General features: G+C 54.5%; 1 protein-coding gene across 4 annotated transcripts in view; it reads left to right on the plus strand.

Annotated features, from left to right (window-relative positions):
* The window catches only part of LOC117652142, a 161,952-nt gene that overhangs the window by 42,058 nt on the left and 106,900 nt on the right, over positions 1-12,994 (plus strand). For all 4 annotated transcript variants that reach the window (XM_034396818.1, XM_034396828.1, XM_034396838.1 and 1 more), the window contains exon 2: positions 9,324-9,419. In XM_034396818.1, the coding sequence (XP_034252709.1) occupies positions 9,338-9,419 (82 nt within the window). In that variant the 5' untranslated portion in view covers positions 9,324-9,337. The remainder of the gene's footprint in view (positions 1-9,323; positions 9,420-12,994) is intronic.

A 12,994-nucleotide genomic window follows, 5' to 3' on the forward strand; every position in this document is an offset into this window, starting at 1 on the left:
CCCTGTGAACGCCCTGGGAACGCCGTGAGGAAGACCAGGGAACGCCCCGAGCGAGCATCGCTCTCGATACACTGGCTAGCTCGAGTTAGCTCTCCCCTTCCCCTTCCCGGCCGCTCCAATCAAGACGTAATGTATCCCGATAATGCACATATGCCGAAGGAGGACGAGGACGTGCTCAGCCACAATTAGCCCGTATGATTGGCTAGACCGCCAGGCCGACAGGGCGGGCTGGCCTTGCAGCGCGGCCACTTCACTCGGCTGACTTTGCGCCGCTCAGTGGGCCAGAAGGCCGGTGGAGGCGGCCAAAAGCCCGGTCGCGTTTTGAGCTCCAGAGTCGCTAAATGGGACTCGAACCGAACGTGTGACCCCACCAATGGATTGCTCTACGAACGAGGAAGCCATTGGAGGGGTCACACATTCGGTTCGAGTCCTGTTTAGCGACACTGGAACTCAAAACGCGTCTGGAATGTGGCAAACCGCTCGAAACCGGGGAGGACCAGCCTGGGCCAACCGCAAGCGAGACTCGAATCAAAGAGACGGCCGCGGCGAAAGACGGCCCACCACGCCGAGCCTCGCAGGCAAACTTGCTCGGAGCGATTCAATTGGCGGCAAGGTGGTCGCGAAGCAAGACGCGGGCAAGACGCGAGGACGCGGCCGCCAGGTACAGAGGGGAGGGGGAGGGAGGATAAGGTAACAATGTCAACGTTCCATTACCAGCCTAATAGCCTGTGGTGCGTCCCCTCCAGTCCCCTTCCCCCTCGCCCGGCCGGTCGGCCCCCTCCCCTCGCAATTGTGCCCATCCCCGCGTTACCCGCTCGCTACTTTTCCGCCCTCATAGTTCATAATCCACGCCACCCTTCATGCGCCCCCCCCCCTTCTCTTCGTGTTGGTGTGACACGGCGGAGCGCGCGCCAAAATGGACACAATAACGCGGAGATGAATGTTTGAAAGGGCCGGCATGAAAGTGTGACGAACCTGTGAGGCAAACGGACTGGCGGACAGACCGAAAGACAGACAGGCGGACGGACTGACATACAGACTGACAAAGAGACACGGTTATCGACTCAACGCGTGCGTGTGGATGCGAGGTGTTTAGCCTCGATACGCGATGGCGGGGCTGGTGGGGCTGGCGGGGCTGTCGGGGCTGTCGGGGCTGGCGGGGCTGGATGGGGCTGGCGGGGCTGGCGGGGCTGGCGGGGCTGGCGGGGCTGGCGGGGCTGGGCTTGGCCGCCACAGGTGTTGCCTTAGACAGTCCGCCCCTCCCGTCCCCGCTGGCGCCGCTGGCACACATACTACATGCTCGGGCACGCCCAGGCAAGGCACGCCCTCTCCCCTGCGGCCGGCGTGGCTTGGCGTGGCGTGGCGTCGGTCACCCTTTGATTGTCAGCTTGATAACGTGATAGATGTACCTCGCCCCGCTCCGCCCCGCTCCGCGATTCCCTCCAGGACCCTTCACTGTCTCTACCTCTCCGAATTGATAGTGTCCTTCCTTCCGCGAATCGAATCTCCCGCGTTTTCCATGACGAGCCCTGTTTAGCGACTCTGGAGCTCAAGACGCGTCTCGAGTTTTGGCCGGTCTTCTGGTAAATCCACTGCGCACCGAGGTTTTCTGGGAAGGGGACGACTTTGAAGGCCTCCTCCGGGGCATTCTTAACCCACTTGACACCCCGGCTGAGCTGATCAAAGCCTCGTCCAAGTGGTAGCTCCACCTGCTCGGCTGCCCCGCTCGCGGATTAACAGCCCCTAACGATCCGAGCCGCGCGAGGAGCGACGCGCAGTCACTGCAGGCCGAGGTGCCAGAAGGCGGCAAGTCGGGGACTTTGACTCCGACCCACAGTGGCAGAAGACCGGCGCTGGCGGCCCAAATTATCGACGCGTTTTGAGCTCCAGAGCCGCTTAACAGGACTTGAATCGAACGTGTGACCTCACCAATGGATTCCTCGTTTGGAGAGCAATCCATTGGTGGGGTCACACGTTCGGTTCGAGTCCCATTTAGCGACTCTGGAGCTCAAAACGCGTCTAGGAGTTTTGGCCGCCTCCACCGGTCTTCTGGCCCACTGTGCGGCCGCGGCGAAGGGGCCCAAAAAGCGCAGCCCGGCAGTCGGGCCTCCAGAGCCAGGGGGTGTCTTAAAAGTTGCTCCGCGCGGAGCAGGCACCGGAAGAAAGGTCGAAAAAGGGTCGCAGCCGGTCGCAGCCACTGTTTCGTTGTTGCCGAGGTAACAAGGATACCATTCAAACAGCGAAATGAAGGGCGAACGAAGACCCTCCAGCCTAACTTGACGCAACCCTCTCTCCTTTCCACCCCACCGTTAAATTTGTAGTCGGCGACCAAACAAAGGCTCAGGTCATGTCGCTCGTGCTATCGAACGCGCCACGAGCCAGGCCGGCCAAGGTTTGTTCCATAAAAAGGGGAGGGACGAAGAGGCTGTGCGTGTTGGGGTGAGAGAGAGAGAGAGAGAGAGAGAGAGAGAGAGAGAGAGAGAGAGAGAGAGAGAGAGAGAGAGAGAGAGAGGGGGGGGGAGGTGTTTACACGTCGTTGTAAAAGAAACGCCCGGATTCGCCTCACGGCGAGGACGCAGGACACCACAGGGTTCTCGATCGCGGCGCCGCGCCTACACCGCGAAAGCTTACCCCCGACTGTCCCGTCAGCACCTTGTGGCGAGCGAGAGAGAGGGGCCTGCGTCTCTCTCTGTGTCGCCGGTTCAAACGGGTTGCCTCACTTCCTTGGTTCGGGAGCCCCCAGTACAGGATCGCTGGGGTCATTGCTGGGCGGAGGGTTGGCCGGTGCTTCCCCGCGTCCGCTGGCGCGCGCTGGCGTCCACCGGCGTGCGTGCGGAGGGCTCCGTGCCGCGGCCAGCGTGCTGCTGGCGTCGCTGGCGTGATGGAGAAGTTGCCCAAGTTCGACACACGCAACAGGCGCGAGGGCCGCTCCTGCAGGTTGAACAAAATGGACGCTTTCCGGGAATGGTGATCGTCTGCACTCTAAAAAATAATGGCATTTCTACTACACCGTCGTATGGTAAAAGTACCAACTTCGGTATGGGAAATGACAATCCTATACATGATTTGGAAAATTCCTATGCTTTTCGTTCTTTTGCCAATGCGGTGTAGTAGAAATCCGAACCGAGTATAGGAATTTGATTTCCTGTACTCGTGATCGGTTTTTTGCCACACTTTTTAGTAGAAATCCTATTACTTCAGGCCGTTGTATAGTGCTTTTCCTACAACGCATTAGTAAGAATCCCAAACATTTCTGAAAAATCTTTGGAGGAGAGAGGGGAACAAAACGGATATTCAATATTGGTAACAGGCTGCACAAGGACCAAGGCGGCAAAACTGCCCAGAGGAAAGTAAACAAAAGCTCATGTGTGTCAAACCGTTGTATAGAAATTGGCACTGTAGACGATTCGTTAACACTGGTTTAAAGTTATTTTGTATCTTGTTCTGCCCCATTATCTCATAGTTTTGGATTATTTCGACTTCTTCAGTAAAACTTGAAATGGGTAAGTCTCTGAAAGTCGCGGAAACTCTGAGAACTATTTATGTAAATGAGCCATGGTTTTAAATCCTTTCGAAATTTTACGTGATATTATAATGAGACTGAAAATAAACGTAGCGCTCCAAAGCATTTTGACATCGTCTTTTGTTAAGTTACCTTGCAAAACGTAAACTGTGGGTTAGGGTATATGGTCCACTGTCAGCCGCCCGGCGCCAGGTTTCACAAACCTGCCCCTAGGTGGCGCTTGGAGCGCCGTGCCCGTTCACCAATAAGTATTTCCGATTTATGTTACTAAAGAAAATAATTTCGACAACTATATCATCTGTTGCCTAAGTAAGTGTCAGCCCTAGCCCTTGGCTTTCAGTTTTTAAAAAAAATATGACACTATAGTCGAGAAAAACGCATCTCCATGTTGCCACTCGCTGGCGACTGCGGTCGGCCATTAGGTTTGGGGGCACGCAAGATCTTCTTCATGTCTAGCTACGCGGTCCACCTCGTCAAGGGTAACCTTGACAGGTCTGAACTGTCTTCCGAGTTTGAGATTACTTCTGCTGGGGTCCTCACTCTCACTACTTCATTTTTGGTAAAGCCTTCCTGTGAGATGTGCCGCCATGTTCTTCCGAATGATGATCCACTAAACAAGCTTTCCTATGCTTGAATAGGAGTTTCACCACCTCACGTAACGAAAATGTCCCACAATTCGTATGGGATTTTTACCATACACGGTGTAGTATTTTTCCCACACCCTAATATAGTAGAAACCTAACAACATGTATAGGATTTTTGCCATATCGACATATGGTAAAATTACCATGTCCTGTGTGGGAAAAATCCTATACCGAATAGGTTAAATGCGTCCGATACTTTTATAGGATTTCTACCACAATTTTTTTTAGAGTGTGGTTTCTGCGGCCCCTTTGTATAGTTGCGTGTGTTCGGAGTGTCCTGGTGCGACCCACTCTCAGGCTCGGACTGGCCAGGGCAGACAGGCAGAAAAACCTGCCGGGGCCTTTCGGGTTTGGGACCAGTAACGTCACAAAGTTAGTCAAAGAGTCCTAGTATATATAGGACGAAAGTAGCCGTTTTCGCTGATTTTGGGCGGCCACTGCGTCCGATCTAATTGCGGTCAACGGCCTCCCTCGACGCCCTAGTATTCTTAAGACCCTACTCTTTCATCCCCTGCATCGGGAAGACGTTGACCACAACGATTTTGGCTTTGACCGCAACGATTTTCCGACTAAGTTGGTCAAAAAGTGGTCGAATTTCGGAAATTTGCTGATTTTGCTGACTTTGGATGGCCACTGTGTCCAATCTAGTTGCCGTAAAAGGCCTCCCTCGACGTCCTAGTATTCTTAAGACCCTACTCTTTCATGCCCTGTATCGGGAAGACGTTGACCACAACGATTTTGGCTTTGACCGCAACGACTTTCCGACTAAGTTGGTCAAAAAGCGGTCGAATCTCGGAAATTTGCTGATTTTGCTGACTTTGGGCGGCCACTGTGTCCAATCTAGTAGCCGTAAAAGGCTTCCCTCGACGCCCTAGTATTCTTAAGACCCCACTCTTTCATGCCCTGTATCGGGAAGGCTATTGACCGCAACTAGTTTGGGAGCGGTAGCCTCACAAAGTTGGTCATGAAGGGTAAAAACATAATGATGATCGGGGGCCTTTTGCGGTCTTATCCGCTGGGGTCTTTGGGGGGGCCAGTCCGAGCCTGCCCACTCACAGTGGGCCAGTAGACCAGGGTAGGCTGCCCAAAGCCCAGACGGGTTTTGAGCTTGCGCTAATTATGACTCGAACCGATCGTGTGACCCCACCAATGGATTCCTCAGCGAATGTGGAATCCATAGGTGGGGTTACACGTTCGATTCGAGTCCGTTTAGCGACTCGGGGGAGCTCAAAACGCGTCTAGACTTTTGTCCGTCTCCACCGGCCTTCTGGCCCAATGTTTGTTGTCCCATACACAGTCGGTGCCGCCTACCCCCTGCGGCCCGGCATTTAGCGGGCTTGGCGAGGTTACGTCGAGCGCGCTTTGCATCCCCTCGAGTTTGCCCGGCCAATTCGCCCAATGAGACCGAGAGACGAGTAAGCAAAGGACGAAAGCGAGCCGCTTTTGCCGAACGGAAACCTTTCAGTTCGTTAGTTTGGAGAGTTGTGTGCGGAGGGCGGGGCGGGGCGGGCCGTCAGGCAGCCAGATTGGGACTAGCGCCTTCTCTTTTCCATATTTTACAGACAAACTTTTCGCCGGCCTGTGTTGGTCTGGCCTGGCTAGCGTGGCGTGGCGGGGCGGGGCGTGGCGAGCCGGGGGCACGGAAGCTTCTTTACCACTGCGCTCCGGTCTGGACCCAACTCTTAAATAAATCCAGGCCAATCACAGGTCTGGCTTCGAGCGTGTACTGCGAGCGGACGGGCCGAAAGGGACGAGTGGCCGAGTTCGTCGACGAACGGACGGACGGACAGACGGACAGACAGACCGACGGGCCTAACTCTGTGATATTTCCGGTCCGAGGGCCTGGCGGCCTGGCGCGTTTGAAGGGCACGCCGACTTGTAAAGGGCCGATGTCGCCGAATGAAGTGCAACGTGGCTGGCGCCCTTTGGGAATGATTCTTTGAATGGGAAACTAATTAAAACGTGAAGCCGCTTTCCGTCCGACGGCCCGGCCAACTTCCGGCCTAATTGGTATTTAATATGCCGGAGGAACGCACCGAATTTTAGTCAATATTTGAACCAGAGATCGGCAAAGTTTTTCCCCGCGGCGGTTTCGGCGGTGAGAGGCTCCGTTCCGCTGATCACTGGAAAAGGAACTTGCCGCTCCTGTCTATTCTTTGCTTAGTTTGAAAGTTTACCAAAACGTGTAGGCTGGGATAGACTCCTCTCAGACACTCGCCGGGTGAACTTCCCCTACACTACTACTTCCCTACCTGCGTGCTGTTGAATATTTCAGGGGATTTGCAAGAAACTCCGAGTCGACGGTGGCCGTGCCGTGCCGAGAGGTGGAGAGGTCGGGTTGAAGAGAGAGAGAGAGAGAGAGAGGAAGAGACAGAGAGAGAGAGAGAGGAAGAGACAGAGAGAGAGGGGGGGGGGGCAGGGTTGCTCGATGACCCCGTCTCTGTGATTGGCGTTTGCCAGAGCGACAAGGAAGAAGGCACCGCTTCGCCCGCGGCCGATCTCAACGTCCCTAACAGTCCGATCCTCAACCAAACTATTAGTGACCCGAGGGGAAAATTTAAACTCTGACCTCACTTCACATTCGCGCGTGGAAAATGAAATCACTGACTGTGGGTCATTCATTTCCCGGCGAGTCTTTGAGTGTAGTCGGTTTGTGCTCAAGGCACTTTACTTGAGGGGAATGGGGCGGGGGAGTACTGTGTACAGCGTCGACACGGTTTTCAACTCGTGCCAAAACTCGGTGCCACGCCACTGGCGGGCCGACACCCGCCTCCCCTTCCCTCCTTCCTCGAGCCACGTGGCTCCGTGGCCACCCCATCCATTGTGTCCTTACCTAATTTATACTCATCCTTCGATTTCTATGTTGCCGGGGGATCAGCGGGGCAGCGCTAATGTTTCAGTCAGTGATCGGTGTGCCATTCCGAACGGCTTGTCTGGGAAGGGGAGGGGAGGGGACAGAGAGAGAGAGAGAGAGAGAGAGAGAGAGAGAGAGAGAGAGAGAGAGAGAGAGTAGAAGAGGTGCATAGCAACAAACGTTCAGAACTGGCCCCGGAAACGTCCAATTGAATAAGGTAGTTTGGCCAGGTACTCGAAGTGTGACTTTATAATGCACACCTGACGGACTCTCCTAATTGACACTGACTATGACGTCATCCTGTTAGCGAAGAGTCAATTACGCCGAGTCGAGAAAAAAGTGTGCGTTCCCGCACCATCAACACTTCATCAACTTCGTCCAAGTTTTATCCGGACCGGGCCTCCTCCGACTTTTGATGCGTTTGCCGTGGCGTCTCGGCCGGTTTACATTATGGACACATCCGGTGAAGGAAAAGGAGTTTTCGAACCGGACGCGACGGAACCTCCTCTTTCGGGGGCAAGTTTGTGACGGATCAAGGCTGCCTCGTCAGTCGGTCAGGAACGCGACGCCGCTTGTGTCTCATTGTTCACACCTCGTGGCGCTGGGCCCTGCCCAAGGCCCTGCCCATAAGGCCCTGCCCATAAGGCCCTGCCCATAAGGCCCTGCCCATAAGGCCCTGCCCATAAGGCCCTGCCCATAAGGCCCTGCCCATAAGGCCCTGCCCATAAGGCCCTGCCCATAAGGCCCTGCCCATAAGGCCCTGCCCATAAGGCCCTGCCAAAGGCCCTGCCGGCTCGCGAGCCTTCTCTCCAGCCACGCCCCGCCAGTCTGTAATCCATTACGCCGAATCATCACAGAAATGACTAATCTTTTGATTACCGCCCCACCTCGCCGAGCGGGCCGAGTTTGGCCGCTCCGAACTTGTCGATGGAAGCAGCGGGCATAGAGGGGAGGGAAGTCTGATTTGACCGACCCCGGCTGGGGCGAGGCTGGGCGAGCTGGGCTTGTCGCTCGCGAGCCCACTAATTCGTCTTCTTTAATTAACTCAGACCGCGTCACTCTGTCCTCAGGTTCTCCTCACGCGTGGTGATTGGGCGTGCGACCCCACCAATGGATTCCTCATTGTCGGAGAGCAATCCATCGGTGGGGTCACACGTTCGGTTCGAGTCCCGTTTAGCGACTCTAGAGCTCAACGCGTCCGGGGTTTTGACAGCCTCCACCGGTCTTCTGACCCACTGTGCGGTGTCCTTTGAGCATCTTCGGAGTTTTCCTCTGCGAGTTTTGCGTTAAAGAGTTATTATGACAGCATAAGTTTATTGAGGAGAGACACAATCGTGTCAGGCTCGATGCCAAGGGGCTGATTACAAGGCCTGGGAGGGGCCCCTTTTGGGGACACCCGGCCCGCGCGGGGCGCCCGGCCCCCCTGCCACCTGGCACGGAGCCTGACTCTTGTCTGACCACGGGCTCCGCAAATGGGCATGATATGACGACGAGGTAATGTTTCCCGGTGGCCTTCGGGGGAGGAAAACCGGATAAAATCCGGATAAAATGCTTCTTTCGCTGAGTCCATTAATCAGGCCCGGAGCATTCTTCTGGTGCGTGGTCACGGAAGCCGCGGTCCCGGACGGGGAAAGTAACCGAACCGTCACAGCGCCGCAGCCCGGCGCAGCCCTGCCCGTTGTGTTCAAAGGGATGGATATCGACTTCCCCCCGGATCGCCCTCCGCGGACCGAGCTGTCCTTTTCGAGAGTCTTCTGGGAGCCAGCAAAGAGATTGATTCTCGAGAAACTGTTTCGTATGCCGCAAGGATGACGAGTATCGGCCCGCCGCGGCCGCCGCGTCCCTGGGTGCCGCCTGATGAGGTTCATATTATGTGCGAGGCGGGCGGGGCCGGCGGGGCCGCCACCAAACGAGAGTATTGGGAAAGGGGGACCTGGGGTGGGACCTCCAACCCACACAGACGGCCGCGGTCGTAAAATGTTATGCGGCGGTAAGGAGGTGCTCTTGGGGCGCCCTGGGGCCCGGCCTGGGCCCGGGGCTCGGACTCGGGGGTCGAGTCCCGATCGCGCCAACATGAGCAGGCCATGACGATGGCGGCGCTGATGGCGAGGGTGGCGATGCCAGGCGATGCCAGCCACGCCCCTTCTTTAATTTTGATGGACAGGGCGGTCACCTGCTGGGAGCTGAGGGGCGCCCAACAATGCGTGTACTCTGCAAAAAAAGAGGAAAATCGTGAAAACAAAATCCGGACTCTAATGGTGTGGGAGTTCGGCGTTGTGACGAGTGTCTTCCGTGTCCGCAGATCCCTGCGCAGCCATGGCGCCGGGGCCGCAGAGCCCGCGATGCAGTTGGCGAAGTCCGTGGTCCGCGCTGACTCTGCTGCTTCTCGTCTGCACAGGTGAGTTCCAAACACACAGTGGATTTGCCAGAAGACCGGTGGAGGCGGCCAAAACTCCAGACGCGTTTTGAGCTCCAAAGTCGCTAAGTGGGCCTCGAACGGAACGTGTGACCCCACCAATGGATTGCTCTCCAAACGAGGAGTCCATTGGTGGGGTCAACACGCTCGGTTCGAGTCCTGTTTAGCGACTCTGCAGCTCGAAACGCGTCCGGAGTTTCAGCCGGCCCGCTTTGCGCCGCTGCGCGCCACTTGGCGACCCATTTAAGCTACTCGGCCGGTTCAAACTTTCCCCCCGCCACACTGTTACGGATGGCGTTCAGCCCGCCGCCAACCTGCCAGCGCCCCGCGCAACGCCGCGCCGCCCCGCCGCTGCAAAGGAACTCTATTGCCCCGCTATCGATTTGGCCGCATAAAAGGCTTATGGCGTCGGCCTCCTCGCTGGCTGCCTTTGCTGCCTTTGCCTGCAGCGTGCAAAGAGTTCCGCAACACATTCCTCTTGCGGACTGTATCTTTACCTCGGCTATATATACCCGCCAGCCAGCCAGCCAGCCAGCCGGGCCCCACCGCAACGCTTTGACAGGCTGTCGCAATATTCGAATTATTTTTCCTGGCGCATCAGTCGCTCCTTTACCGCCAGGAATTCACAAGGAAGCCCCAGAGGAACCCCCAGAGGGGCACCAAAGGGCCCCCGAGGGGGCACCCAGTGGGGTTGACCCGCATCGGTCGGAAAGGAATCCTGGCACTTTTTCCTGTCGAGCTGCCAAGGTGGAGGCGGTCAAAATCCCGGACGTGTTTCGAGCTCCAGCGTCTCTAAATGGGACTCGAAACCAACGTGTGCCCCCACCAATGATTCCTCGTTCGGAGAGCAATCCATTGGTGTGGTCACACTTTCGGTTAGCGACTCGAGCTAAAACGCGTTCGGGATTTTGACCGCTTTCACCGGTCATTGGTGGGGATGTATTGAATGCATAGCACAAGTGAGATTTTAGAACGCAACGCCAGCTCCACTGCGTAATGTGCGGTCATCTCAGTTCGTGTGGGAGCAACGGCGCACTCGGTAGAGCTTCCGCCTGCGGTTCTTGTTGACACGGGTTCAACTCCCATCGGCGCCACGACTTTTATAATTTTTTTTTCGAGCCTGCGATTTGCTTGTCAGTTTGCTCTGGGCTCATCTCTGCGCACTCGGAGCCGTGCACCCCACTGGTAAATCAGAGCTTGGTGGAGCACTGGCACACAGCGCGGCCAGAAAAAGGGGGGGGGGGCGGAGGAGGAGGTGTATGGAAAGGAAGGGGAGTAAATGGAGGGCCATAAATTGTGCCTCATTTTTACAGCGGAGGAATATGATTTGGTGCCCACGGTGCTATTGCGATGTTGGGTCTCCGCCGGGCCTCCTGCTGGGGGTGCGAGAGAGACGGGCGGAGGAGAGGGACACGCGGGGATGGAAAGAAGAGAGACGGAGAGACGGCCACTTGTTGCAGACGACGCTACGAACGGTCCTCGGGTCGAGAGGGTCGCCCGGTGGCGGCGGTGGGGGCGGAGGCATATTGTACGATATCTCGTGAATTAATCGATTTCACTCTCGGCGTGATTATTACAATAATGGGTCCGTTCTTTGTGGACGGCGATTGAATTTGCTGCGGGCGTGACCCGCGTCAGCGTGTGAGTGGTCGTGCCGGGGTGGGGGTCGGGGTGGGGTCGGGGGGGGGGTCGGGGTGGGGGTCGAGGGTCGGAGGCTGTTGCGCCCCTCTCCCTCCCGGCCCCTCCCGGCGGCCCCCTGGAGATGCCCGGAGGCGAGAAGCGAAGTTCGTAATAAAATCTGCCCCGACGCTGGTCGACCGCCACGGCAGCACGGCGTGCGCGAGCCGTGCGCCGCCAGCGCCGCCAAGGGGGGGAGAGACCTAGAGACTGACGGGAAGCGCGGGCGCCGATAAGCGCACCAAAAGTTTCTCATACTCCCCGCGCGCGGCCGGAGAGCTGTCTCATAATCCAGACAAAATGGGGGCGCACGCACTTAACGGCTGGAGAAGGTTTTTTGGCCACAGCTTCCAAACCGTTGTAGATAGACGGGTATAGTAAGCGAGCCGATTGTTGGCTGAGCCCCCTATTTCTTTCACTGAAACTAAAACTTAAACTAGCGAAGCCCTTTAGTCCGGCCCCGAGACCCTCCCGAGTGAACCACGACGAAAGTGGCACCTCGCAATGTAGGGAACCTTTGAAAAGTATCGGTGGCAACAAAAAATGGTAGTGTTAAGCGTTGAAATTAACTAAGTAGGTGCCTTTGATGAATTTTTTTAATGATCAGAACCCAAATTTTTTAAAATGAACGAACAAACATTCGATTCGAGCTGGTAAAAAGTTTAGTTTCGTTCACTGTTCAAGTGAAGTTTTCAGGTTGGCAACGATAAAAGTCGGGTGCAGTTTAGTAGCGTCGTTGAATTGCAACCCCGGTGGGTTTTGTAAACTGACCACAACAACACGAAGAACACACACGGAGGCGGTAGTCGGCACTAGCGTTCACACTAGATAAAGTCAAAACTTAAAAAATGAAGTTGCAAATTACAAGTTAACATTCATATTGACAAGATTAAAAACTAATAATAAACTATGATCATTATTATAAATCCTATAAAGTTTAAATCTGTAAGTGGTCTTCTTGTGGCAGCGCTCAGTCATGAACAATAAGAATTCGCTTCCCAAGTTTTAAAGTTCCACAGTTTTATAAATTGTGTGTCTATTAACAAAAGTAATAATTTTTAACTGCTAAATTGACATTGGGAGGCACATGCTAACCATTCAACCCAGTTAAGAACCTTATCGTGCACATTTTGACTATATCTCTAAAAATCTTCTGACGCTTACTATTTTAACGTAAAAGGTTGGTCTTCACATTTTTACCTCTACGATTCATTTTGAAAAGATTGAGGAAACCACAACTCTTTGTGTCCATGCTGTTGCCTTCAACAAAGCTTTTCAAGCTGTGATGTATATAAAACTTGAATATATTATAGATTTTTGTTAAATTTTAGTTAAATATCTCCCATGGGATCTCAACCTCTATTTCAATCTTCAGTTCAAGCTACTGCTGATTGCGCTTTATGTGGGGTGAAAGGCGGTCTTTGAGTCATGGAGTTTTCGGTGCATGAGGGATGTTACGATGTGAAGCCAAAGAACTGTATTTCAAAATTTTCCATGGGGACTTAAACTCCATCTCAAACTTTGGCCTGCTTACATGGGGCGGTGAGAAAAATAAGTTGTAACAAATGACCTCTTTGGTGAATACAAACAAAAAATTATAAAACCCCGTCCTAAACTAGGAAAACAAAGTGGAAATACTGTTAATCCCACATTCAAACTTAGAAAAATTAATAAGTATAATCAAAGTACAGAAAACAAATTATTTTATCTTTATGAAATGTCAACTTGCAAGTGGGAACTTAGGCTCAGCCTTAAGTTTAGACTTTACCTAGTAGGTCTCTGTACAAGCTACAATCAGCTCGCTTACTGTACCACTCTAACTTGAACGGTTTTCGAGCTGTGGCCGAAAAACTGTTCGGTCTGTCTGCTGCGCTCCGCCT

Source organism: Thrips palmi, unplaced genomic scaffold, assembly GCF_012932325.1.
Source record: "Thrips palmi isolate BJ-2018 unplaced genomic scaffold, TpBJ-2018v1 HiC_scaffold_10, whole genome shotgun sequence".
Classification (NCBI taxonomy): domain Eukaryota; kingdom Metazoa; phylum Arthropoda; class Insecta; order Thysanoptera; family Thripidae; genus Thrips; species Thrips palmi.